Here is a 24,074-nt window from a genome sequence, read left to right as displayed (position 1 = left end):
CGGTCTGGACTTCCTGCTATAAGACTGCTCGATGTAGGAATTTCCTTTGCCAAATGTTTACTCCTTGTGTCCTCAGTTCATTGATGCCAGTCTTGAACCTTCAACCTCAGTTTGAAGTTCTTGCTTACTCTCTTAACATATAAATACTGTGTAGACTTTCCTCACCCAAAGGATTTGTCAGAATTCCACAATGACTCATGGCAGCATTGCATAGTGGTTACTACCATGGACTTTGGGATTAGACCCTCTGGTTCATCCCAGGACTGACCGCACAAAACATGGCGCAAATTGTTCAAATCCTATGAGGAGCGTTCCTTTACTGTAAGATAGTGGATGTGTACCTATGACATTAGGTACATATGGTCACTGTACAAATGATTAATGTCAACAAGTGCTCCACATAGGGAGGAATTCGCTGCCTTTTCTCAGTTTGCACCATGTTCTGTACCCTTCTACCCTCACCCCTTCAAGTTTCCCAAACTTGTTTCACCACGAACACACCTTATTTTCTGTCTTGTCAGGCACACCAAGTTGACAGAAACACTGGTGTTTTTGTCCTCCCTTTGTGAACTAAAACTGAGACCTAGAAGAATGAAATCGTTTGCTTTAGGCCGCGTACTGGATATGTCCCTTTCGGTTGTTTGACGTCTTCAAAATATTTGAACGACTATGGTGTTCAGGGCCCAGAGACAGAGTAGTGAAGAAAATGTGTATTGTTTCTGCTTATGAAAATGACACTTGCCATGTGTTGATTTTTCAAGTAGTAAATAGGTAATCATTTTTGCTTATTAATAAAATAGCAAAGACCGAAATTACTCCAAGTTAAATTTTCCTTACTTGGGATTCCAAAGCGGTCTTGATCTGTCCTGGGGCCCTGGGTTTACAGCATGCAGATACCATCCAGTAATGTTAGAGCTGGAAGGAATCCTAGAGATAACCTGGTTCTGCCCTCTCATTAGACAGAAGAGTCCTTTGCAATCACCCATGGCCCTGCCTCCTGCAACTCAGAATGATTTTGAAACAGGCCAAAAAGTGGGAATCGGTCTTGAAGTCTCAACCAAACCAAATGCTGGGTCCCTACTGTGGTATTTTTAGGGAAAGAAAAAGCAAAGCAAAACACACCACTCCTTCCCCCAAAGGAACTTAGATTTGAAAAGTTTGAGAACTAGAAGAAGACTTATATGCTATTCAGGATCACTGGAGGAAATGACCAGCCAACTCATTGGCAAGGGCTTTGTACAGAACTGAGAGGAAAGAGAATTGGGAGAAGATGGGCTTGAAAGTAGGGTGCCTAGGATTGTGGATAGACAAGAAACAAAGTGAATCTGTTTCACTATTTGGACAGTAAAATAATCCAGTATCAAAAAGAGAAATGTCTTGAAATGCCGTTCTGAGTCTTACTCCGTTTGGTTTGATAAATGCATTGTGTCCTTTCGTTCTGTGCACAGACCAAACAAGTCCTGCCCAGAAAAATTCAGATGGCAGAGGCCTTGGAGGAATAGAAAGAGGCCTTAGATGTGTGACCTGGCTGTCTGCTTCACAGGAAAAGAAGCCCAGAAAAGGGACAAAACTTAATCCGCAATGAGTTAGTGACAGCACTCAAACCGGCCTCCCAGCTTTTAAAAACCATATTAACAATCCTGTAAATAATTTGATGGGTTGGTGCCTATGTCTTATAAAGAGAGGAGTGAAGGCAACAGCAGTTTGCATTTACCCCTTGTTTTCCATTGCTAGAGGGCCCGTCCTGAATGCGCCTAAAACAAAGTTCAAGATTACTTAGACAGCAGGCAAGTCTGAGTCCTTGTCAATCTCAGAAATTGTTGCCTTAAGGCACACACTGATTCTTGTAACAAATAGCAAGTGAGGATACACACACAAATCCAGGACAAACTCAAGACTCATACAACAGAATAGTTAAAAGTTTGGAAGAGCTGGGGCCTAGCTTACACTCAACTTGATAAAATACTAATTGTTCTTTACCAATTCTGCTTTACCAATTGATTGATATTCATGCCTCTAGGTGACTGGGAACCAAGGCCTTGGAAGGTAATCTTGCCTGCACACGAAGTGGCTTCGAGCCAGGCTACTATATTAGAAGAGGCTATGCAGAGTTTTCTCTGTGAGGCATGCAGGGGACTCATGTCCACATGAACATAATGCAGGGTCACAAGTGGTAGCATCCTAGCAAATGGTACAGTTCTCCGGGAGTTTAGTTGTGGGCATTGGGGAGGCAGGGAAAGGAAGTAGCTGAGGGGGAACTATAACAGTATAGGAGAGACCAGGGTCTTAGCAGTAGACAGGTTGTCAGCCTGCAAACTTCCCCAACTTGTCGAGTGCCTACGAAACCTCAGAGCAGAGCAAGGCCATTCCTTCCCTGGCCCTTAGAAAGCAACTCTGAATCTTATTCTGCGGCTTGGGCCTCAGAGTTTACAGAGCCCCCACGTCAAGAGGCAGTGAGCTGGCTGGCATTGGGGAAACGTAAGTTAATGGGATACAATAGAATGCTAGACTCTGAGTCAGAATGTTTTAGTCCCAATTTCACCTTGTAAATAAGAGCTGAAACCTGCAAGTTGCTATGTATCAGGTGAAGTCTGTACTGTGATTATCTTCATTTTACAGGTGAGACAACTGAGGCCCCGAGGTTAATGAAATTGCCCAATGTAAAACAGCTAGGCAAGTAACCAAGTCAGGATTCAAGCCTAGACATTCAAACTTGAGTATGCTTCCTTAATTGCTGTGAGGTACTGCTGGGACAGGTGGCTTAAGTTCTAGGTTCTTCTGTTTTTCTTGGTTATAAAATGGGCATAATCATATTTTACTCAGAAACTGATGGCTCAGGCTAGACACGGTGGCTCATGCCTATAATCCCGGCACTTTGGGAGGCCAAGGTGGGCAGATCACCTGAGTTCAGGAGTTCAAGACCAGCCTGGCCAAAGTGTAACCCTGTCTTACTAAAATACAAAAAATTAGCCAGGCATGGTGACAGGCACCTGTAGTCTCAGCTACGCAGGAGGCTGAAGCAGGAGAACCGCTTGAACCGAGGAGGCGGTGAGCCAAGATCGCATCAGTGTATTCCAGCTTGGGTGACAGAGCAACTCTGTCTCAAAAAAAAAAAAAACAAAAACAAAAACCAATCGCTCCTCTTTGTTTTTAGTTGTAGATTGATCAGTGTTTGTGACACTGCTGATTTTTGTTAGTTCCTTCTGTGTCTCAGCTGCCAGGGACCCACCTGCTCTCTTTGGTCTACTCTTGAATGATTTGGGGCAACCACACAGACTTCCCTCTTTGCTCCTGACCAACTGCTTTTTATATGCTTTGGGGATTTTAGGTACTCCCAGGAGATATAAGCAAGCCTTCCTTAATTGAGAGCTTTGGTTAATTGGGGGTTGCATTGGGTAAGGCTTTTTATAGTGTCAACTCATGAGGAGTGCTTCCTAAGTAGAACTCGAAGTAGTTGCTCATTTTCACCTCAAATTTGGCCTTTGCTGGTAACTTTAGGGCTAGGAATCCTCTTAGTGACTTCTAAATTCTGGATCCAGACCTAGTTGTCTTTAACTTCCATATTCTACATATACTCTACTACTGCTGTCTGTGTTCTTTCCTTTTTACACCTCTCCAGCTCATGACTTTTATCTTGATTTATTTCACGCTCTTAATGTCCACCTAAGTGTGTGTGTGGTATACTGTGGGGAACCCAGAGACTTCATTTCGTTCCACCGTGAGTGCCTCATCTAATGGAAGAGATGGTTACAGTACAACAGATGTTACTTCACTGCAGCCTGTGAGAGCTTCTCTGGGGGAAACAGCTGCCAGGAATGTGGGCTAAATCTGGGGAAAGGAAGGATGAGTTGTAAAAGGGTAAATCAGAAACAACCCTGGCAAGATCTGAGGCTTAGGTGTGTGACAAGGCCCATGCATATGGAGAGAGATACTTGAGCCATGGATTAGGGGTACTCCAACTGTCTGCCTGGCTGGTGGATTCTACATTTTAACAAACCCCTGTAATGTTTCAAGTAGTAATGGCTAGTGTTTCATAGTATTTTCATATTCCTTTTTCATGTAATCATCTCCACTGTAAAGTTGGTGTTTTTATAACCTGTTCTTACAAGAAAATTAATATCCATCAAGGTCAAGTAACTTGTCCAGCTTAGCACTAGAGAAAGATCAGGGCCTAGGTTTACATCCAGATGCTCTTTCCAGTGTCCATGTTCTTGACAGGCTGCCTTATGACTGTATTGGACAGCTGCCAGTGGTGTCCAGAGACATTAGCATAATTCACACACAGTAGCAGTCTGCTCTGGTGTCCAGGCACCATTCAAGGTGCTTTGTATGTCACAATGAAGCCTTATAGTGATGTGGGTGTTTCTTCTCAATTTATAGAAAATTAAACAGATTATTGATGTCTTAAGAAGTTTGCCTAGGATCATATAGCTATGTAATTGGGAGGTCAGGGGACAGGTAGTAGAGGGAATGTTGACCCCAGGCCTGGCTGGCTTTACAGCCCGTGTCTGCCAGTGGGTTCTCGCTTGTCCTCTTTTGGACACTGTTTTGCCCGGCCAGCCATCGTAACAATTCTGTTAATCTTAGGAAGTACTTTGGACACACCCTGTGGTGTTGCTATGGTACCCGGCCTCTTTATAATGACATCACAGCCCAAAATCATTGTGAATGGGACCAACACTTCGTCCGTATGCTTGTATTGTTTTGGGAAGATGTGCCAGGATGGGTCCATGTCTTTAGCTTCTCAGAACAGATCTTTAGCTGACCCAGCTCTTTAACTAAAGTATTTTAATGTACAACTCGTAATTAAACAGGGATGGCTACAGCAATTATTTATTCAAACTCCATTTTTCTGGGTTCTCTCTAATCCTTTTTCTTAGACATTGTGATTTTTATATTTTGCCTTTTCCCCCCTTCACATTAAAACTTACTTATTATATGCTATGTGAATTTCTTTTTTGGCTTTTTAAGTAAGCTTTTGTTGAAGTATAATACGGTCCTTTAACTTTCAGCCAGTTGGCAATACCGTAGTTAATTGTTCCTCATTCTCATTCTTGAACAGTTTTCCAGTCCTTCACTTTCACTTATTCTGTATGGAATACCAGTTCTGGGTATTTCTGATGTTTGGTGTGTGTTTTGTTGTTGGGTGGGTTGAGGGGGGCTTGTTTGTTTTGTGTCTTTTTGGCACTTTTGGAATAAATTCCTCAAGTGGGATTTTTCTTTCAAATGGATTGAGCATTTGTAAGACTTACATATGTATTGCTGAATTGCTGTCATCCTAGTCCTAATTAGTCCTCTGCAGAAAGACAAATCTGCTTGTTGTGTGGTTGAACCATCACGATGGACTGGATGAACATTAAACTCTTTGGGGCATGCGTCATAGTCCGCTGTGGGAACTAGCACATCCAGGTGCTGCTGGCGCTAAGGCAGTCGCAGTGCTTCTGCTGAGAATCTAGGCTGTGGAAACTGGAGGTCCTGCCCTCAACTAGGCAAGTTACTTAATCTTTTGTTCCTCAGTCTCCTCACCTGTGAGAGGAAGTGTAATTATCATCTGAATAGATAGCAGTTTAGAGTAACAGAAGACTGGGCAGAGCACTCTCTGAATTCCTCCTTTCCATCTGATGTAACAAGTTACAAATTTTATTTATCTTGAACTTTTAAGACCTTTCACATCCTTTTGTTACCTCCTCCCTTGCCAACCCTCACTTCGTCAGGTTTCAGAGCCTCTTGATAAGTCAGCCTGCCACTAGTCTGTCTCCCATCACCAACCCCTCATGCCTCCATACGGAACTTGTTTCATTGTCCAAGATACACTCTCACACGTTAACATCTCTGAAATCAGAGGTTGACTTAGTCATTGGTGTGTCCATAGTGTTTTCAGCAGCCTATATGGCTTACTTAAAATGGTATGGCTTAAAATGGGTGACTTGTAGATTCTGTAAGCAACGTATCTCTAAAATACGTCAGTGGCCAGGTGTGCTAGCTCATGCTTATAATCTCAATATTTAAGGAGGCTGAAGTGGAAGGAATGCCCGAGCCCAGGAGCTCAAGACCAGCCTGGACAACATAAGGAGACCCTATCTCTACCAAAAATGGGAAAAAAGATAGCTGGGCATGGTGGCGCATGCCTGTAGTCCCCGCTACTCCAGAGGCTGAGGCAGGAGGCTTTATTGAGCCCAGAAGGTAAAGGCAGCAGTAAGCTGTGTGATTAACTGCACTCTGGCCTGGGCAACAGAGCTAGACTGTTTCAGAATAAGTAAATAAATAAAATATATCAGAACTTTTAGTCACTTCCCATTTCTTAGAGTCTAAATCCGCCTTAAGAATAGCTCCAGCCTCATTTCAACACATCCATTGGAACTCTTCTGTGATTACCCAGACTACTTGTGTTCCTGGCGCACACCCCCATGCTCCTGTGCCCACTCCCCTCATCCTGGAAGACGCAGCTGCAGGGCCTCTCACAGCTATTCTCAGCCTGCCTTCTTTTCATCCCAGCTTCTCCCCCAACTCCTTCGGCAGATCTGGGCCCGCTTCCTAGTTCTCACAGCTGTAGTCATTCTGCTTCTAACCAGAAGCCTCTGTAAGGGCAGGAGTCCCCCTCATCTCACCACACCACTGTGTCTCAGAGCAATATGGGCTCAGAAATTGTTTAAGTGGGGTTGACTGAAACCTGGAAAGCTAACTTCTGGTGGAGGCTTAAGAATAGGCTTGTAAAATCCAGGGCATTTTGTATTTCTTTCCAGGAAGTGCCTGTCTTTCCAAAGTTCCTACTGGCTTGTCCTTATGCTGAGCCTGCTGGCCTCCCATTTCTCAGTGAAGCCAGCCATGTTTTATTGGGAATTTCAGCACAACCGATCAATTTCCATGACTAATGAGATGCGAGACACCTGCTTAGATTCCGCTTCCTGTGAACTGTGGCATAGGATATGTTTTGAGATACAAAATGTGTATTTTGGTCACCTGTCAGACTTGAGGGAAAGGTAGTAAAACTGTCCCACAGGCTGGCCTGCCTCTCTTGGAAGTACACTTTTTAGCCCTCTGTAAACTGGGAGACAGCATGGTCTGTGGGGAGGGCTTGCTATGGGGGCTGTCCCCTGCCCTCCCCAGTTACTCATGGCAGGGCCCTTGGGCAGGCTCTGAAGCCTTTCGCAGCTTTGGTTGTCCCATGTGTAAAATGGTGTCTAGTAAATTGAGAATAGTTCACATGATAAACTTTTAAAATAATACATGGAACCCAGTAGGCTTTCAAAGGCTAATTTACCTCAGATCCTTTTACTATCTCCAACCTGCCTGTTTTCTCCCTCTCTGGGAAGAAAGCTAAATTTGTGACTCTTATTAATCTCGTACAACTGTCAGATTATACTAGCCAAGGGAATTAGTAAATTTTGTTTCTAACAGTAAAAAAAAACTGAATTTCATGTGGGGATTTTAGTGGTTGCTGCATGTGTCTATTCCAGTTATATATGCTGAAACTGGGGAAATACCCACAGTTGTGGGTGGGGTTGGGGGCCCACTGTGAGTTGGACCTGAGCTTAAAACGCCATGGATCACCTGCCCTGCATCAGTCCCGTTCTGACTGGTGGGCCACAGTGACACTTTGGTTCTTTGGGAATTAGTGTCTTTGTGGAACGTGTGTTCAGTAATCCCCTAAAGTTTGATTACTTTCTCTTCTTCAGTGCACAGTCATCCTGGAAAATGACTGCAGGTTAGTCTGGGGAGCCCGGGAGACTGAGTAAGAAATCTAGTCCCCCGACCTCAAAACATCTGCAGAATGTGCCAGCATTTCTTATGGTTAAGTGGAAAAGTTAAGCCATAGATTGCTAACTGGCTATACCTGGTATAATTAATAAAAACTAAAATAAAAATATGAAACTAGTCATATTTTCTTGGCTGGTCAGAAGAGGAGGTTACTGGGAAATCAAGAGAGTATAAAATAGATTGGCATTGCAACTAGCCTTAAGGTGCACATTTCGGGCCGGGCGCGGTGGCTCACGCCTGTAATCCCAGCACTTTGGGAGGCCGAGGCGGGTGGATCACAAGGTCAAGAGATCGAGACCATCCTGGTCAACGTGGTGAAACCCAGTCTCTACTAAAAATACAAAAAATCAGCTGGGCATGGTGGCACGTGCCTGTAATCCCAGCTACTCAGGAGGCTGAGGCAGGAGAGTTGCCTGAACCCAGGAGGCGGAGGCTGCAGTGAGCCGAGATCGTGCCATTGCACTCCAGCCTGGGTAACGAGAGCGAAACTCCGTCTCAAAAAAAAAAAAGTGCACATTTCAATTGTACCTGCAGAGATTGTGGGGGCAGAGGGCCTAGGTGGAGGGATGACTTCAGATGAGAATAGCCCGGTCTACCTAGAACATGGGTTTCAGCTGTTACAGCTTAGGAAGTATGATGTCTTAGATAGAATCATCTACTTTCATTCTCTGAATTTCATCTTTTGCCTAACATGTAAAAACTTAATTGTATGTCCTGTAGCACTGGGATTATTGAAATCGGTGACTTCCAAGGATTTGGTTGTGGTTGGGTGGAAATGATGCTAGTGCTGGTCAGTGGGTCATTTCCCCAAAAAGATCTTACATTCTGCAAAATGTAGTTTATACCTGACTTAATTCACAGTACTCATGTGGTACAGGTGTCATTCTGTCATTTGATAGATCTAAAGACTGAAGCACCAAAAAGACTGAAGCTCAGAAAGGTTCAGGGACTCGCCCAGGGTCCTGCCTGTCTTTTCATCACACCTCTATCTCCCTGTATTTTCCGTGGAACAAAGAATCCACCCAGTGAAGCAGTGGGCAGAGTTGGGGTCGAAACCCAAACTCCTTGTTTCCTGGTCTGTGTTTTTCCGGTTACTTCACCAAGTGCCTCCAAGTGCCTGGCATCGTCCACGTCCCCTTCCATCTGGTCGTAGGTAGCTGAGACCCCATTAGACAGTCTGCTTGGAGTAAAGGACTAGAATTCTGACATGTCTGTTTTCTCCCGGGCAGCTAGGAGTTTGTGCGTGAAAGCACACACTGCAGCTTCTCATGAAATAAGTCCAGGGGCCCTTCCTGCACAAAGAATTACTTTTCTTTTGAGACACAGTCTTGCTCTGTCGCCAGGCTGGAGTGCAGTGGCATGATCTCTGCTCACTGGAACCTCCGCCTCCCAAGTTCAAGCAATTCTCTTGTCTCGGCCTCCCGAGTAGCTGGGACTACAGGCATATCCTACCATGCCCAGCTAGTTTTTTTGTATTTATTAGAGACAGGGTTTCACCATGTTGGCCATGATGGTCTCAATATCCTGACCTCCCAAAGTGCTGGGATTACAGGCATATGAGCCACCACACCCTGCCAAAGAAGTACTTTTGAGGCCAGGTGCTATTGAGAAGCTGGAACTGAGGCCACTGCACCTGGCCTCAAAAACACTTATTTTGGAAGGACTTTGGGAAGCCAAAGCGGGAGGACCACTTGAGCCCAGGAGTTGGAGGCTACGGTGAGCTATGGTTGCACCGGCACTCCAGCCTGGGTGACAGCGAGACCATAACTTGTAAAAATAATAACAACACTTTTGTATCTGGGACAAATAGCTGTGCTCCCAGTTTTCCATTCTGTCATACCCACTGATGCTGGGTGTGATTCTGAGAATACTTCTTCCTGTCCAGAATTTGCCTCTCAACAAACAGCCGCTGCTGTAGCATCTCCGGTCTAGCTCCTTCCTCAGAGCAGCTCCTCAGTGCAGGGGTCCCATCTCCCCCAACCACTCACAAACCTTGAGTTCTTTTTTTTCACCCTTTTTTCTTTCCCTGGATTCTCATAATCGGACTTAGATTATAGTCTGTTTTGCAGACTTGATTTCTTTTTTCTTGGGTTGCCATAGTTACTAACTTTGTATATAAAATAATCATCATTCCTCATCCTTTATTCTCCCACCAGAAATTTCACTGTTTTCTGATGTGGCCTTTGCAAAAGGAATTGGATGGCTTTTTAATCTTTTCCTTTCTGGTCCCACCTCTAGTATACCTCTTGCTCTCCTTTTTCTGTGTCTTTACGCCGGCATCTGGATTGACTTGGGCTTCGGATTGATGCTTCATTTTGCAGTGTTTTTACATAGAGGGCCTCTGCCCATGACCTAGATAGAGGATTATGAGAGGGGAAACAACTGATTTGAAAAGAACGAAAAACATCTGCCCTAAACTGGTTCTACCTGTATTACTTTGATTGTGAGTAACAGAAGCAAATAAATTACATAATTACAAGGAAAGTGAGGTCTATCCCATTGTGATCAAAAACCTAAAGCTTTTGTTTTGAACATCATATCATCTTGGCTGAACCTAGAACTCTCAGACCACTGGCTTTAGTAGACTGTGTGCCTGGTAATTTCAGGGCTGTTTGGGTTAGCAGAGTCTCACCCAGATCACTGGTTTTCTTTATAATAGAGTCAATGACTAGTAAAAGGAACCCTCTACCAGAAGCTGTCTGTGGAAGTGCAGTCATTTTTGGTAGGGTGAACACTCCATACTGGGGCCAAAGAGAGGACTTCTCGTCAGGTCCTGGCTCAGTTACAATTGACCTTGTGACTACCCAGAGCCAGCATGTTTGCCGGCCCAGCCTCTCCTCATCAGTAAGATAAAACATCTCTCTTCTTAGACTTAAGCTTCAGGGACAATTGTAGTCTTCGAAGAACTTCCATGTAAAGATTCACTGAACCATCAATTGCTTTATGAAGAATATTAAGATTTGCTTGGAGATGTTGGTCACCAGCTTTCCTGGAGTTTCAAGCCCACACAGTTTAATTCTATCTTGTACATCTACTTCAGACTCCACTGTTCCCACCAGACTTCCTGTTTACACCTTTCTGGTGTTTTTGTCCCTGTGTTCATCATCCATTCCATCTTTCAGCCTAGAATTACCTTCCTGCTCCCCCACTTATCTCTTGCCTGCCTTTTACAGGGTAAGTTCAGTCCTGCCCACTTTGACACGTGCCTTCAGATCTGGTGGCTCCTGACCCCCTTCACTGTTTGTAGGAGTTGACCCTCATGCAGATGTACAGCTTTTGATGGTTGCTGCTGTGGATACCTGTCATCTCTTTGAAACTAAACCTCATAGAGATGGGGGCATGTTACATACCTAACCTGTGCTAGGCATATGTTGGGCTTGCAGAAAATATTGGTGGATTGGAGAGTGCCTCTGAAATAAAGGAAATTGTAGTTCCATTCTAGGTACACTAGCAATCCTTAAACAAGTCAGGAAAAAAGAGAGGGACTGTCTTTTGCTCAGCGTGGAGTAACAATGATACTAGAAGCAACAGACCCGTGACAGCGTTCTTGCACGCTTTCCCTTCTCCCATCTGCCCAGCAGTCCTGAAAGGGGTGGGTGGTATGGCACTGCCTGTGAGCAGTAAGGGACTCAGTGCCAGTTGTGCAGGTCCTCTTGGAGCAATTGTCACCAGTGTCACTCTTGAATACACTGCATCCTTTAGTTCAAAAGAAGCATGACTATGTCCATCTCACTCAAGTTCCTTCCTGTCTTCTTTGATTTAGGGGAAAGGATCCTAGGTTATGCTGAGGAGCCCTGCTATCTCTGGTTTGTCATGGAGTTCTGTGAAGGTGGAGACCTGAATCAGTATGTCTTGTCCCGGAGGCCGGACCCAGCCACCAACAAAAGTTTCATGCTACAGCTCACGAGCGCCATTGCCTTCTTGCACAAAAATCATATTGTGCACAGGGACCTAAAGCCCGACAACATCCTCATCACAGAGCGGTCTGGCACCCCCATCCTCAAGGTGGCCGACTTTGGACTAAGCAAGGTCTGTGCTGGTCTGGCACCCCGAGGCAAAGAGGGCAATCAAGACAACAAAAATGTGAATGTGAATAAGTACTGGCTGTCCTCAGCCTGCGGCTCAGACTTCTACATGGCTCCTGAAGTCTGGGAGGGACACTACACAGCCAAGGCGGACATCTTTGCCCTGGGCATTATCATCTGGGCAATGATAGAAAGAATCACTTTTATTGACTCTGAGACCAAGAAGGAGCTCCTGGGGACCTACATTAAACAGGGGACTGAAATCGTCCCTGTTGGTGAGGCGCTGCTAGAAAACCCAAAGATGGAGTTGCACATCCCCCAGAAACGCAGGACTTCCATGTCTGAGGGGATCAAGCAGCTCTTGAAAGATATGTTAGCTGCTAACCCACAGGACCGGCCTGATGCCTTTGAACTTGAAACCAGAATGGACCAGGTCACATGTGCTGCTTAAAATTCAGGGCTAAGCATTTTGGGTGATTTTAAACAAGGTGAGTGCTCTTTGTTGTTGTTTTTTGAAGACGTGGTCTCTCTCTCTCTGTTGCTCAGGCTGGAGCGCAGTGGCACGATCTCAGCTCACTGCAACCTCTGCCTCCCGGATTCAAGTGATTCTCGTGCCTCAGCCACCCGGGTAGCTGGGATTACAGGTGTGCGCCACTGCGCCCAGCTAATTTTTATATTTTCAGTAGAGACAGGGTTTCACCTTGCTGGCCAGGTTGGTCTCGAACTTCTGACCTCAAGTAATCTGCCAATCTCAGCTTCCCAAAGTGCTGGGATTACAGGTGTGAGCCACCATGCCCAGCCTCTCTTTATGTTCTGGATGCACGCTTTCTGGACTGGGTTCTTCATCCTGGACCCTGGGGTAGGCCCTGTGGAGTTAGGGGGGAATACAAGGTTAAAGAAAACCAAGTGCTGCTTATCAAAGATCCCCCCCGCCCATATCTTGATGAGGAGAAATGTGAAATTATCTGAGTACAAGTTGGAAAGCTTAAAGAAGTCTTCTGAGATTGCATTGAAGCTGTATCTCCTTTTTGTTAGAAATGCTTTTTCTCGTCATTATAAATGCTCACGGTAGAAAATGTGTGTGAGAGGTAGACAGCTTTTCAGAGAGTACACACTATCTCTAATTGTAGTACCCACCTACTCACACATCTTCTTCCACATGGTTTAGATCTTGCTCTAGTTGGTCGAGGTCTTCTTCTTTTCTTTTTTCAATTGCAAATTGGAGCATTCCTCCATGTCACACTTTAAAAGTATGGTTTTCAGTGACTGTGTGACATTCCCATTGTGCCATAATTTAACCATTCTCCTCCTTTAGAAAACAGATTTTTTCCATTTTAGATACTATAAAGAATGCATTAGTGAATATTTATTTAGACATCTTTGCTTATTTAAAAAATTTATTGTGAGCTTTCCTTTGTCAAGCATAGTCATGCTCCATATGAACAACATTTTGGTCAACAAGGAATGGCATGTGTCACGTGGTCCCATGGGATTATAATGGAACTGAAAAATTCCTGTTACCTAGTGATGTGGCTGTGGTAATGTTATAGTGCATATTGTGACACAGTGTGTTACCTTTTCTGTGTTCAGACACACAAAAACTTCCCATTGTGTTGCAACTGCCTATAGTATTCAGTACAGTAGCTGCTGTACAGGATTGTAGCCCAGGAACAGTGCACCATACATGTCATCTCAGTGTATAGTAGGCTATACCACCTAGGTTGGTGTGAGTACACTCGACATTACACAGCAGTCTCCTAATGACTCATTTCTCAGAAATCATTAAGCAGCCCGTGATTAAGCGACCCATGACTGTACTGTACTAGGCTCTGGAGTGACATGATGAACAAAATCAGAGACTTTCCCCATCTTCATGAATTCTGCACCTTAATTAGGGAGAGAAACCCCAAGTTGAACTTGGTTTCATGTGCAGTGTTTTCAATGATGATATTTCTGTAGTGAGTCACTAGGACTAATTCTTCCAATCATAATTGTTGTATAGTTGTTTAAAGTGAAGAGGAAGTCAGGGAAATTGGCCATTCAGGTATTGATGCACAGAGTCAAGAGGAGGGAATTGTGGGTGAGGGAACATCCCAGACATAACGGACTAACCTCTGCAAAGGACCTGAAACCAGAGGGAACCTGGCACATATGAGAGACTAGACCAATTTGGGTTAATGAGAAACGAAGACATGTGGAAATGAGAGGACAGGGAACAGTGTAGACAGAAATTGAGCTGGAAAATCCAAAGGTGTATTTTTAGGAATAGCAGAATAGTTCAGTTGGACTGAAGTTTGATGTGTGTGTAAGAGAGAAGATGAAAAAATTGGCATATATGCTAGGTAGTTTCTTATGTACCATTTTGTTTCACCTTTACAACCTTGCAAAGGATTAAGTAACTTACCCCAGATCCTCCTAAGTTAAGGATGAGTATATTTTATTCAAGCATCCCTACCCCACCCCCTTCTCCCTTAATATCAATATGGTAAGCGAGAAGTAAGCTGCTCTTACATTGTGCTGAAGCCTTGATGAGGTGATGGAGTTAGTGCTGATCTTAGTTGTCACAAGGAGCCTCAGGAGCCATAAGGCATGGAGCTTTCCCTCACTTGGGTGAGTTCCCTTCCTTTCCCTTCATTATCCTCTGGTTTCTAGCTGGAGTCAGCGCATACAAAGTTGAGCTTGGTTTCTTGTGTAGTATTCTCAGTGAATGTATTTCTGGAGCCAGTCACTTAGGTTTAATTCTTTCATTCCACAAACATGTATTCCAGGTGCTGGGCCAATTGGTCCTACCACCCACTGGGTAGGAGTACAGCATTCCCCAAAGCTAAATTTAGGCTAAGGCTATATTAGAAGCCAAAAGGGTCAGCTAGACAGTGTTTTAAATGTATTTTGTGCTGTCACTTCCCATTTCCATATCATCCTTTCTGCTTTTGAAAGACCTCTTAAAATTCAGATTTGCCCTGGCGGAGGAAGCTTGTCATTGGAAGAGGGACCTGCATTTGGTTTAGGATTATGGGGCTGTCATAACTAATTGAGATCAGGCTTTCCATTAGGATATCCACACTTGAGATTTGTGCTGTTTTTCAGGGCAAAGTTTTGGCTAAACAGAAGTGATTTCTTCATCTGGGAAAAATAGGTGACCTTGAGAAGAGGAGAAAAGATTAGGAATATGGTTACTTGTGAGTGTCCCAGGCTGTTTTGTTAATTCATTTTGCAGCCCTTACAGCTAATCTTTACAGTACTGGTGGTGCCAGTTTGACTGTAGCCTATCCTGACCTATCTTAGGTGGGCACTTAGAGGCCCAGGCCCAGGTCTGTGACCAGAACCAAACCCTGTGTTGCCAGAAGCTTCAAATCAGTTGTGTGGATGACCCATATCTAGCTGGTCAGAGACTCTGAGGCTTGAGTTGGGAAGAACATTGAGTCCAACCTTCCTGTCCCCTGCCAAGTTGTGTAGATGGGCAAGCTAATTTCATTTATTTGTTCAACATGTTCTTTGGAAACTATTTCCAAGTACCATTTTAGACACAGATAATACATCAGTGAACAAAACAGATACATTTTTGCAGTGTGGAGCTTGACGTTCTATTGGGAAGACAGGCAGTAACCACAGGTAATGTACAAGAAAGTGCCCGGGGCTGGGTACAGGAAGAGGGTAGGGTGGGAAGAATGTAGAGCAGGGTAGGGGAGATTTGAAGGTTAGGAGGCAGGGAGGGGTGGGGTTGCACTTTTAAGTGAAAGGTCAGAGTGGGTCTCCCAGAGATAGTGACCTTTGAGCAAATGTAAGGAGGAGTTGAGGGAGAGAGTCCCAAGGATTTCTGGGGAAAGAGCATCTCAGGCAGATGTAATGGCCACTGTGAAGGTCCCGAAAGTTGGCTAGAGTGAACAAGGGGTGTATAGGAAGAGATAGATAACTAGGAGCCGAGTAGAGTAGACCCCATAAGCCTCTGTGGAGATTTTGGCTTGTGTTTTTGGATGCGTTGGAAAGCCATGGATATGTTTTCAATCGTGTGGTAGCTGCACTTTTGAAAGGATCACTTTGCATCTTGAAATAAACAGTGGGGGTTAAGATGGGAGGCTGTTGTTGTAATCCGGGTGAGAGATGATGATGGCTTGAACAATGGAGCAGAGAAGTGATTATTGGATTTTGGGTGTTTTTTAAAGTCAGAGCCAGCAGGATTTCCAGCTAGATCATATGTGATGTGTGAGAGAAAGGAATTAAGCATCAGTCCAAGGTTTCAGCCTAAGGGATTGGAAGAATAGAGTTGCCATGAAATAAGATGGGGAAGTCATTGGGAAGAATAGGTTTGGCAGGAGAAAGTTAGGTTTTAGTTATCTGAAAGTTTGGTGTGCCTATTTAGAATCCAACTACAGATGTAGAGTAGGCAGTTGGTTGAGTCTGGAGTTCAAGGGAGGAGTCCAGCCTAGAGATACAAATTTAGAGATTGCCACAGTACTGGAGTGGGTGTAGACAAGAGGTCAGAGGACTGAGCTCCAGGTGGTGCAACATTGAGGGTGGGAAGAAAGAAAGGAGCCAGAGACAGGGGAAAGGACAGCAAGAGGAGGAGGGAGCCTGCTGTGGCATCATATGCTAGTTGATCGAGTGAGAGGAATTGGCCATTGGATTTGGTAAATGGGAAAGCGTCAGTATTCATGAACAATTTTGGTGGAGTGATGGGGGAACCTGTAGCTAGGGTGGATTTGATAGAAGAGGAGAGGAATTGGAGACAGTGAAAGAATACATCAGGGGTTCTCAAAGTTTTTGATCTGAAAACCTCTACATTCTTGAATTTATGGACTCCAAAGAGCTTTTGTTTTGGGTTATATCTGTGAATGTTTATAATATTAAAAATTAAAATAGGCCGGTTGTGGTGGCTCATGCCTTGTAATCCTAACACTTTGGGAAGCCAAGGGCAGGCACATCGTTTGAGCTCAGGAGTTTGGAACCAACCTGGACAACATGGTGAAACTTGGTCCCTACTAAAAATACAAAAATTAGCCAGGTGTGGTGGCACGTGCCATAGGCTTAGTACTCGGGAGGCTGAGGCACAGAAATCGCTTGAACCAGGGAGGCAGAGGTTGCAGTGAACCAAGATTACACCACTGCACTCTAGCCTGGTGACAGAGAGGGACCCTGTCTTTAGGAGAAAAACAAACAAAAACCTCTAGTTGCATAAGTAAACACACTTGACCCCTATGCAACCATGATGAAAAAACACCTCGGTGTTTTAGGATTGTAGATTTCAGAGTCACTTTTAAGTCATGGCTAACTAGTTTTAGTTTTTTGCAAAAACAAAAGGAAATGCACTTGGGGTTGGAAACCCGGGATTCCCCTGAAAGAAGTGTTGTCTAGTGACAGTGCAGGGATTGAGTCCCATTTCTTTGTTTTCCTGACTGTGTGGCCTTAGGTAAATTATTCCACCTATCAGGTCCTCAATTTTATTATCTACAAATGGAGTTGATCCTATATATCTTATTAACGTTGTTGGGAGAATCACAAGAGGTTGTGAAAATGCCCTATGTAAACAGTCTGAACTGACAATAAGGTAGAATTGTTTAGATGCACACTTTGGCCCATGTGGAGTATTGCCTTCCATTTCCGTCTGAAGACAGTCATCTTTGGTAGCCTCACTTTTGTGGATTGCCAAATAGCTTTTCCTTTGAAACAAAGCTGTAGTCAAGGCCACCCTGTCCAATCACTTGTTCCAGAAAAGTATCTGTTTTTAAAGATCACTCAGTGATGGGTCTTATTTGTCACTTTTGAAAGGTATTTAATAATTTCTAATGGTTCCTACCAGCTAGCCACAGCCTTTTACCCCAAGCAGGAAGCCAGCCAAACTGATGTTCCAGGTGCCTCCGCCCACATGTTACCAGGGAGAGTGTTGTGGGATGAGGGAATCAGCATTCATGGCCAAGTCTGCTGTCTGATATACAAACCTCCGTTACTAGGGCCTTTGGAAGCCAAAGCCCTCAAATGACGTCTTTTTGGAGTGGGCAGCTAAGGCCTGCTGAAGGAAATCAGATGTTGGTGTGACCTGAGGGGTCACAGAAAATATTCCTTGTTCCATATGAGATCTTGGTAGCTGCCTAACATCAGAGAAGGGAATCAGGTGTAATTTCTTGAAGTAGTAGATGATCTATTTATCCTTGGCCTGGGGTCCAAAGATGTGGCTTTTGGCTAACGTACTGGGTGACCTGTGTTGGCCTTGACCTGGGCTTTAGATCTTCTGTTTTGCAAGATCTCAGGCAATACCCCGGGAGTCCCCAGACCTCTAGTACAACCATAATCCTAAGACAGGAATTCACAAGTCCTTTCAGCTTATCTGACAGGCATGAGCATATTTGCCTATTGAAGCCATGGAAGCCCAGTTCAGTGACCAATTTGCTTGCTTTGGGTTAGAGTTATACCCAAACTATTGTTACTCTATAGCCATCAAGTTAATCAGCAGTGATACTAAAAAATGGAAAAGAAATGCTTAATTAACATGGTTTGTTTTAAACAGCAAAGTAATCAAAACAGAGTCTCTGGAGGATAAATTTAAAAATGGTTTTAGAGGAGAAGTTGGGACCCCCACCCTGTACTAGATAGGTCCACTCTGAGTGTGACTTCCTGGCCCAGCTATCAGATGGCCAGGAACTAGCTCCTGCCTCACAGGCCAAGGAACGTGGCAGCCTAAGGGGTTAGGCTGTGAAGAAAGGGCAGCAATGACAAAGATGACCAAAACAACAATTCACAGTCGTCCCTGGGCTGAGTGCTTTATGACTGATAATTCATTTATTTTCAGGTAAATTCGTGAAGGTTACAGAGCTAAGAAGGGGCAAAGCCTAGCCGTGACCATGGCTTAAGCCAGTTTGGTGTATTGGCTCATTGAATCATCTTTAAATTTAAAATGCTGTCCTAATTGCATTCAACAAATAACTTAGCATCAAACTGCATGGAATTTCCTGCCCACCAAGCCCAGGGCATTATGAGATGCATGGTATGGAACGCTTAGTAGGCTTCAATAGGACATAGTTCCTCTCCATCTCTGAAAAGGTTCAGAGTGTGGCAATAAGCAGCCAGATAGCCCAAAGGAAAGTAGAAGCAAGGAAGGTTCTTCCTTCATGGGAAGGTGTAACTGCCAAGGGGCCGAAGTCAGTGGTTTGGTTTTGTACCCCAGAAGCTGATCCCTTCTTTTCTTTGGTGGAGCCTTGAATACCCCAAAGGGAGGATGGGAGAAGGGAAATGCTAGGCTGTGCCCTAAAGTGGGTAAGAATAGAGGTTTTATTAAGAACAGAGAGATCATGGGGTAGTGGTGTCCCTTGAGGATCAGTTATTTGATCCAGGCAGATCCAGAACCCCTGAGCCTCTTTGAGCCCCTGCTCATATAGTGGGGGGTCACAGCCTTTCCACACCCCCTCTCACTAGTACTAATCAGCTTCAGAAGGCATGGGGGGTGGACTGTGAGTGAAGAGTTGGAGTGTTTGTTTCTCTTTTCTCTCAGGATATGGAAGCTCAGTCTTCAACTGTGAAGACCCTGGTGGCTCTGGGTACCTGTATACAAAGAGAGGTGTCCCTTGGCGCCTGGTCTCTCCGCTGGTATTTTCTGAGGAATTGTCCTCCCAGGTGGGAAGGCTGTTATTTTATTTTTCTTTGTAAGTCCCCACAAGCTCTCCAGTGGCCTGCTGTTGCCATCTCTTGATTGTTTCTGCCGCATCAACAGCAGGAAGCTGAGCTGTCAGTTATGTAATGGGGCTGATGGCCCCCCCAGGGATAATCTGTCCCTTGCAGCTCTGCAGGACATGAAAGCATCCATGAGGGGACAGGCCTGGCCCGGGGCTGTTGACGTCAAGGCCCAGTTGCTGCTCACATGTTCTTCCTCTGTGGCATCCTTGGCTCCACCTAACCTAGATAGCATCCCTTTTGGCAAATCAAAGTGGCTCTTGTAATTGTCCAGCTGTGTGCAAAGCTGCCTGATGGTTCAGGGGTGCTTCCAGCTCCCATTTCCTCTAATCCCAGGGACTGAAAGATACTCCCACCAACAATAATAACTACTGGTTATCAAAACCTGCTTTGAGGGACCCCTTGACTTGTGCAGGGCAGAGACCCTCCCTTTTTATTCCGAGCCCTGAATTAAGCATTTCACCGTATCATTATCATACATCATCTGCTTAGCTATTCTTTTACGTGCCCTCTTTTCTGCAGATAAGGAAGCGGAGAATCACTTTCCTAAGGTTTTGAGAGCCAGGATTTGAGACAAGGTGTATCTGGCTAGAAATTGTACTACTTCATGCTGCATTCTGCAGCCTCTTAAAGCCACTTTTAATGGGTTTCTATTCTGAAGCAGATGGTGGGTTCTTCTCCAATAGCATCACACAGTAAAGCATCCTGGGCTGCCAGGGGTGTCCTTTGCACTCTGACAGCTGGTTTTAGCACTGGCACACTGCAGCCAGGCCACCAGCCTTCCCTTCAGGTGAGGTCAGCCTGCATGTGGATTTCTCCTGTGTCACAATGATACTGCCCCAAACAGCGGCAGAGGAGGAAAGGCTGGGATAGTGTGAGGTAGCCATATAACCAAAGTCTGGCAGCAGAGTAAGGCAGGAGCCACATATGCAGCCAGGTCAAAATTGCCAAAAGGTTGGAAAGTAGGAGATCCAGAGCACACTTCCGCTCCCCAGCAGCTAGGAAAGCACCCGGCACTGAGGGAGTGCTGTCAGTAGGCCAGTGTCTGGCACCAGTTACAAGGAAAGGGCTCCAATAGGACCAAAGGCATCGTACGTGTCTGTGGTCCTGGTGCCCTGGCAGAAGCCCATTCTGAGTGAACCCAGGGATTTAGGGTTGATGAGGACCCAGCAGAATGGTAGTGGTTGCTCTGTTTCTTTCTAACAAATCATCTAGCTCACTCATTGAATCCTAACTTAAACAAGGGATTCCATCACTCATACATACTCTGATGGATGTGGCTGCCCATAGCCCTGTGTTGAAAGATTCTAGAGCCAAGTCAGATCTGGTAGGCAAGAGCCCTTCTGGCACACAGTAGGCACTTGCCCAGTGGAGGCATTGATTGTTTAGACCCAAGTATGATCTCCTAGGAACCTAGTGTAATAATGCAGATAAGACACAGACACTTGGTTGTAGTGGGTTATATATGGCCCAGTAGGAATACAGGAAGACAGGAAAGAGTGGAGAAGGTGATATTTCAGGCTGGTTCTTGAAGGTAGGTTTAGAGGTACCGTGTAAGCCAGGTGAGATGTGAAGGGGCCACTTCTCGGGGTACATACTCGGGTTTTGTTTGATTACAGTACTCTTAGCTGTGGGAGGAAAAGGTACTGTTCAGGTGGTGAAATACCTAACTGGGGATACATTGTGGACAAGGACCTGGGGAGAGTGCCCCAGGTTCTGTCTTGATGACTAGGGCAGCTGCATTCACCCCTGTTTTCATTTCCACTAGTGAGTCTGCCATGGTATTACAAAATCAGAGGAAATGGAGATCTCCTCTAGCGTTTCTAGAATTCAGAGGCATGGCAGGCCTTAAAACTGCCAACCAAGTTTAAAATAAATCAATACCATAAAACACTGCAGTGAATTTCCCAACTTTAAAGGAATTTCACTTTCAGTTAGAGGTGCCAGGGGAAAGCCATAACTCAGCCTGCATCGTACACAGGTCAGGACTCTGTATTTTGTTTCTTTATTAAAGAAAGTGATGTCTAGGGACATGGGGGGAATGGATTAGGGCCACCCTGGCACTCCATAGGCCATAGTGAGGAAGATGAAAATGCTTTCATTTTCCCAGGCTGCAAAAAGCATCTTGATATGGGGCCTGGGGAAGTAACCTTATGAATAGTCACTTTTTTTTTTTTTTTTTCCCCGAACTCAGAGGCATGGTAGTGTAGCAGTAATGGAAGGCAGGCTGGCTTTGGTATATGGTGTTGGGTTGTAGTATTGATTATCTATTTCAATGGGAAAATCACAAAGATGATGTGAACTAGATGACTCATTCTGCATTTACTTCCATCTTTTTGGTGAAAGAAAACCCTTGATAGCCATGTGCTGCACCCCTTTGTTTTTTCTTTTCTACTTTTTTTGGATGTGCCTAAGACATGCCCTCTCAGAAAGCTAGGCATGCCTAGGGCAAATCTAAGGCATGGAGTTGGGAGTGTGGTGTCCTCAGATCTTGGCAGATTGTATGGGCATTACCAGCACAGCACAGCCTTGCACCAGACATAAAGAGAACTGGAAGTCAGAAGTAAAGACTCTGTTGTTAGTAACCAGATTGCATCTTGGATCCGATGATGTTTGGAAGGAACCCTTGGTTTGCATAGAGCAGCAGAAATAAGTGATGATACCACACCCCAGACAAACAGGCAAACTTTAACTTTTTAAAAAATATATTTTGGAGTCTACAGCAAGTGCCTAAACTGAAATCCAGATGTCACCAATGACATGGTCCAGAGGTCCTTCTCCCTCTTCTGACCTGAGTGTCTTAGGGCTGGGGTCCCAACAGGTATAGCAGGAAAAGCCTTCAGAGCACATAGCTCCATCCTGCTGCTTTGGAGTCCTGTAAGCAGGACAAGAGCTGTCATGATAATGCCAGACTCCCTCCTGCTCTTAGAACTGAGTTGGGATCGATGCCATAGGGTGACCCAGATGTGAGTCTTCAGCCTAATTCTATGAACCTGGGTGAAGTGTAACCATGGTTAAAAAGATTGCTTTCATTTTATCTGCAGCAGGAACACAGGATGTCATGATTAAGGAGCATTGGTGAAGATATCTTCAAGCCCTTGTCTCACTCTGCTCCTCCTCACTGAATCCCACCCCCAAGCACACAGTGTCAGTGAGAAACCCTAGCACCAGTGGTTCTCAGGATATGGTTCCCAGACCAGCAGCATCACCTGGGAACTTGTTAGAAACGCATATTTCTGGCTCCACCTCAAACCTACTGAGTTGGAAACTGGGGAGTGGTATTGTATCAGCCCTCCAGGTAGTGCTGATGAACACACAAGCTTCAGAACTGCTCTGGCAGAAGAGGGTAAATGTGCAATCAGCTACCACATGCAGACCATTGCCCTCACCTTTTACTCATTTATCTTCAAAAAGCTTGGACCTTGGCCTAAGAATCAGGAGGGCCTGTAAGGTCCTGGCTTCTATAATTCCTTAAGTCATTGTATAATTACCTGGCTTCTATAATTCCATAAGTAATTGTATAATTATGTAGCACTTGGGCAAGTCACTCCTCTAGAGAACCAGGGTACCTGAAGGACCACTCTTGTACCCTTTCTCCCATTCCATCTGCCCTGGCATGTTCCTACTTCCATGGTGGGTGTGGTTCTGGGACCCTGGGACAACTGACTCCTGCTCATTTTACTTCTCCGTGGACTTCCCTGGGGAAGAGAACTTCTGAACCATAATAATGATGAATGTCTTAAGGTGACCTAAGGTGAGTACCATCAGAGCAACCACAGGATCCCTGTGAAGTTTGAATGGTAGGGAGATCACCCCTAGAGAAAGGAGAAATTGAGAAGGAACAGGGAATAGGGAATAGGGAAGCATCCCGAAGCACAGGTGGAACTGAGATCTCTAAGTGGAAACTTTGTTTTTGTTTTTGTTTTTGTTTTGTTTTGTTTTTTTTTGAGATGGAGTCTCGCTCTGTTACCAGGCTGGAGTAGGAGTATAGTGGTGCGATCTTGGCTCACTGCATTCTCTGCCTCCTGGGTTCAAACAGTTCTCCTGCCTCAGCCTCTTGAGTAGCTGGGATTATAGGTGTGTGCCATGACACCTAGCTAATTTTTGTATTTTTAGTAGAGATGGGATTTTACCATGTTGGCCAGGATGGTCTCTATCTCCTGACCTCATGATCTGCCCACCTCTACCTCCCAAAGTTCTGGGATTATAGGCGTGAGCCACCACGTCCAGCCTCTAAGTGGAATCTTAAACGTGACTTTGAATCGTGACTAGCAAACTTCTGTATCTGTTCCACAGACATATATTGAGCACCCACTGAAAGCCAGGTTTGGGCTGTGGAGTGGAGAAGAATTCCAGCCTCAGTCCACATAAACCCTGGGCATCTCTCAGCCTCTGAGTCTGCTCCATAAAGGGGGGCTTGCTAACACCTGGAGGGATTGTCGTGGGGATTAAATGGAACGTGAATGAAAGCTGGTACATGCCTGCCAGGTGTGCAGCAGGTACCACACAGGTGTTGGGTCCTGCTCCCCTTTCATGCCAGTTCTTGGGCACACTGGTGGCAGAGCGAGAATTAGCATCTCAGAATGTGTGCAGGCTCATGTGCTTTCCCCTTCCCCACCAATAAAAAGG

General features: G+C 45.0%; 1 protein-coding gene across 3 annotated transcripts in view; it reads left to right on the top strand.

Annotated features, from left to right (window-relative positions):
- Window positions 1–24,074, top strand: part of STK35 (serine/threonine kinase 35) — a 48,856-nt gene that overhangs the window by 3,628 nt on the left and 21,154 nt on the right. For all 3 annotated transcript variants that reach the window (XR_004274164.1, XM_032295628.1, XM_032295630.1), the window contains exon 3: window positions 11,522–12,271. Coding sequence is in view for 2 of the 3 variants with exons in the window: in XM_032295628.1 (XP_032151519.1) it covers window positions 11,522–12,234 (713 nt within the window). In the remaining variant the exon portion in view is untranslated. The remainder of the gene's footprint in view (window positions 1–11,521; window positions 12,272–24,074) is intronic.

The sequence above is a fragment of the Sapajus apella genome, unplaced genomic scaffold (genome assembly GCF_009761245.1).
Source record: "Sapajus apella isolate SASKATOON/1434 unplaced genomic scaffold, GSC_monkey_1.0 scaffold33, whole genome shotgun sequence".
Taxonomy (NCBI): Eukaryota; Metazoa; Chordata; class Mammalia; order Primates; family Cebidae; genus Sapajus; species Sapajus apella.
This window is presented reverse-complemented; position numbering and strand designations above follow the sequence as displayed.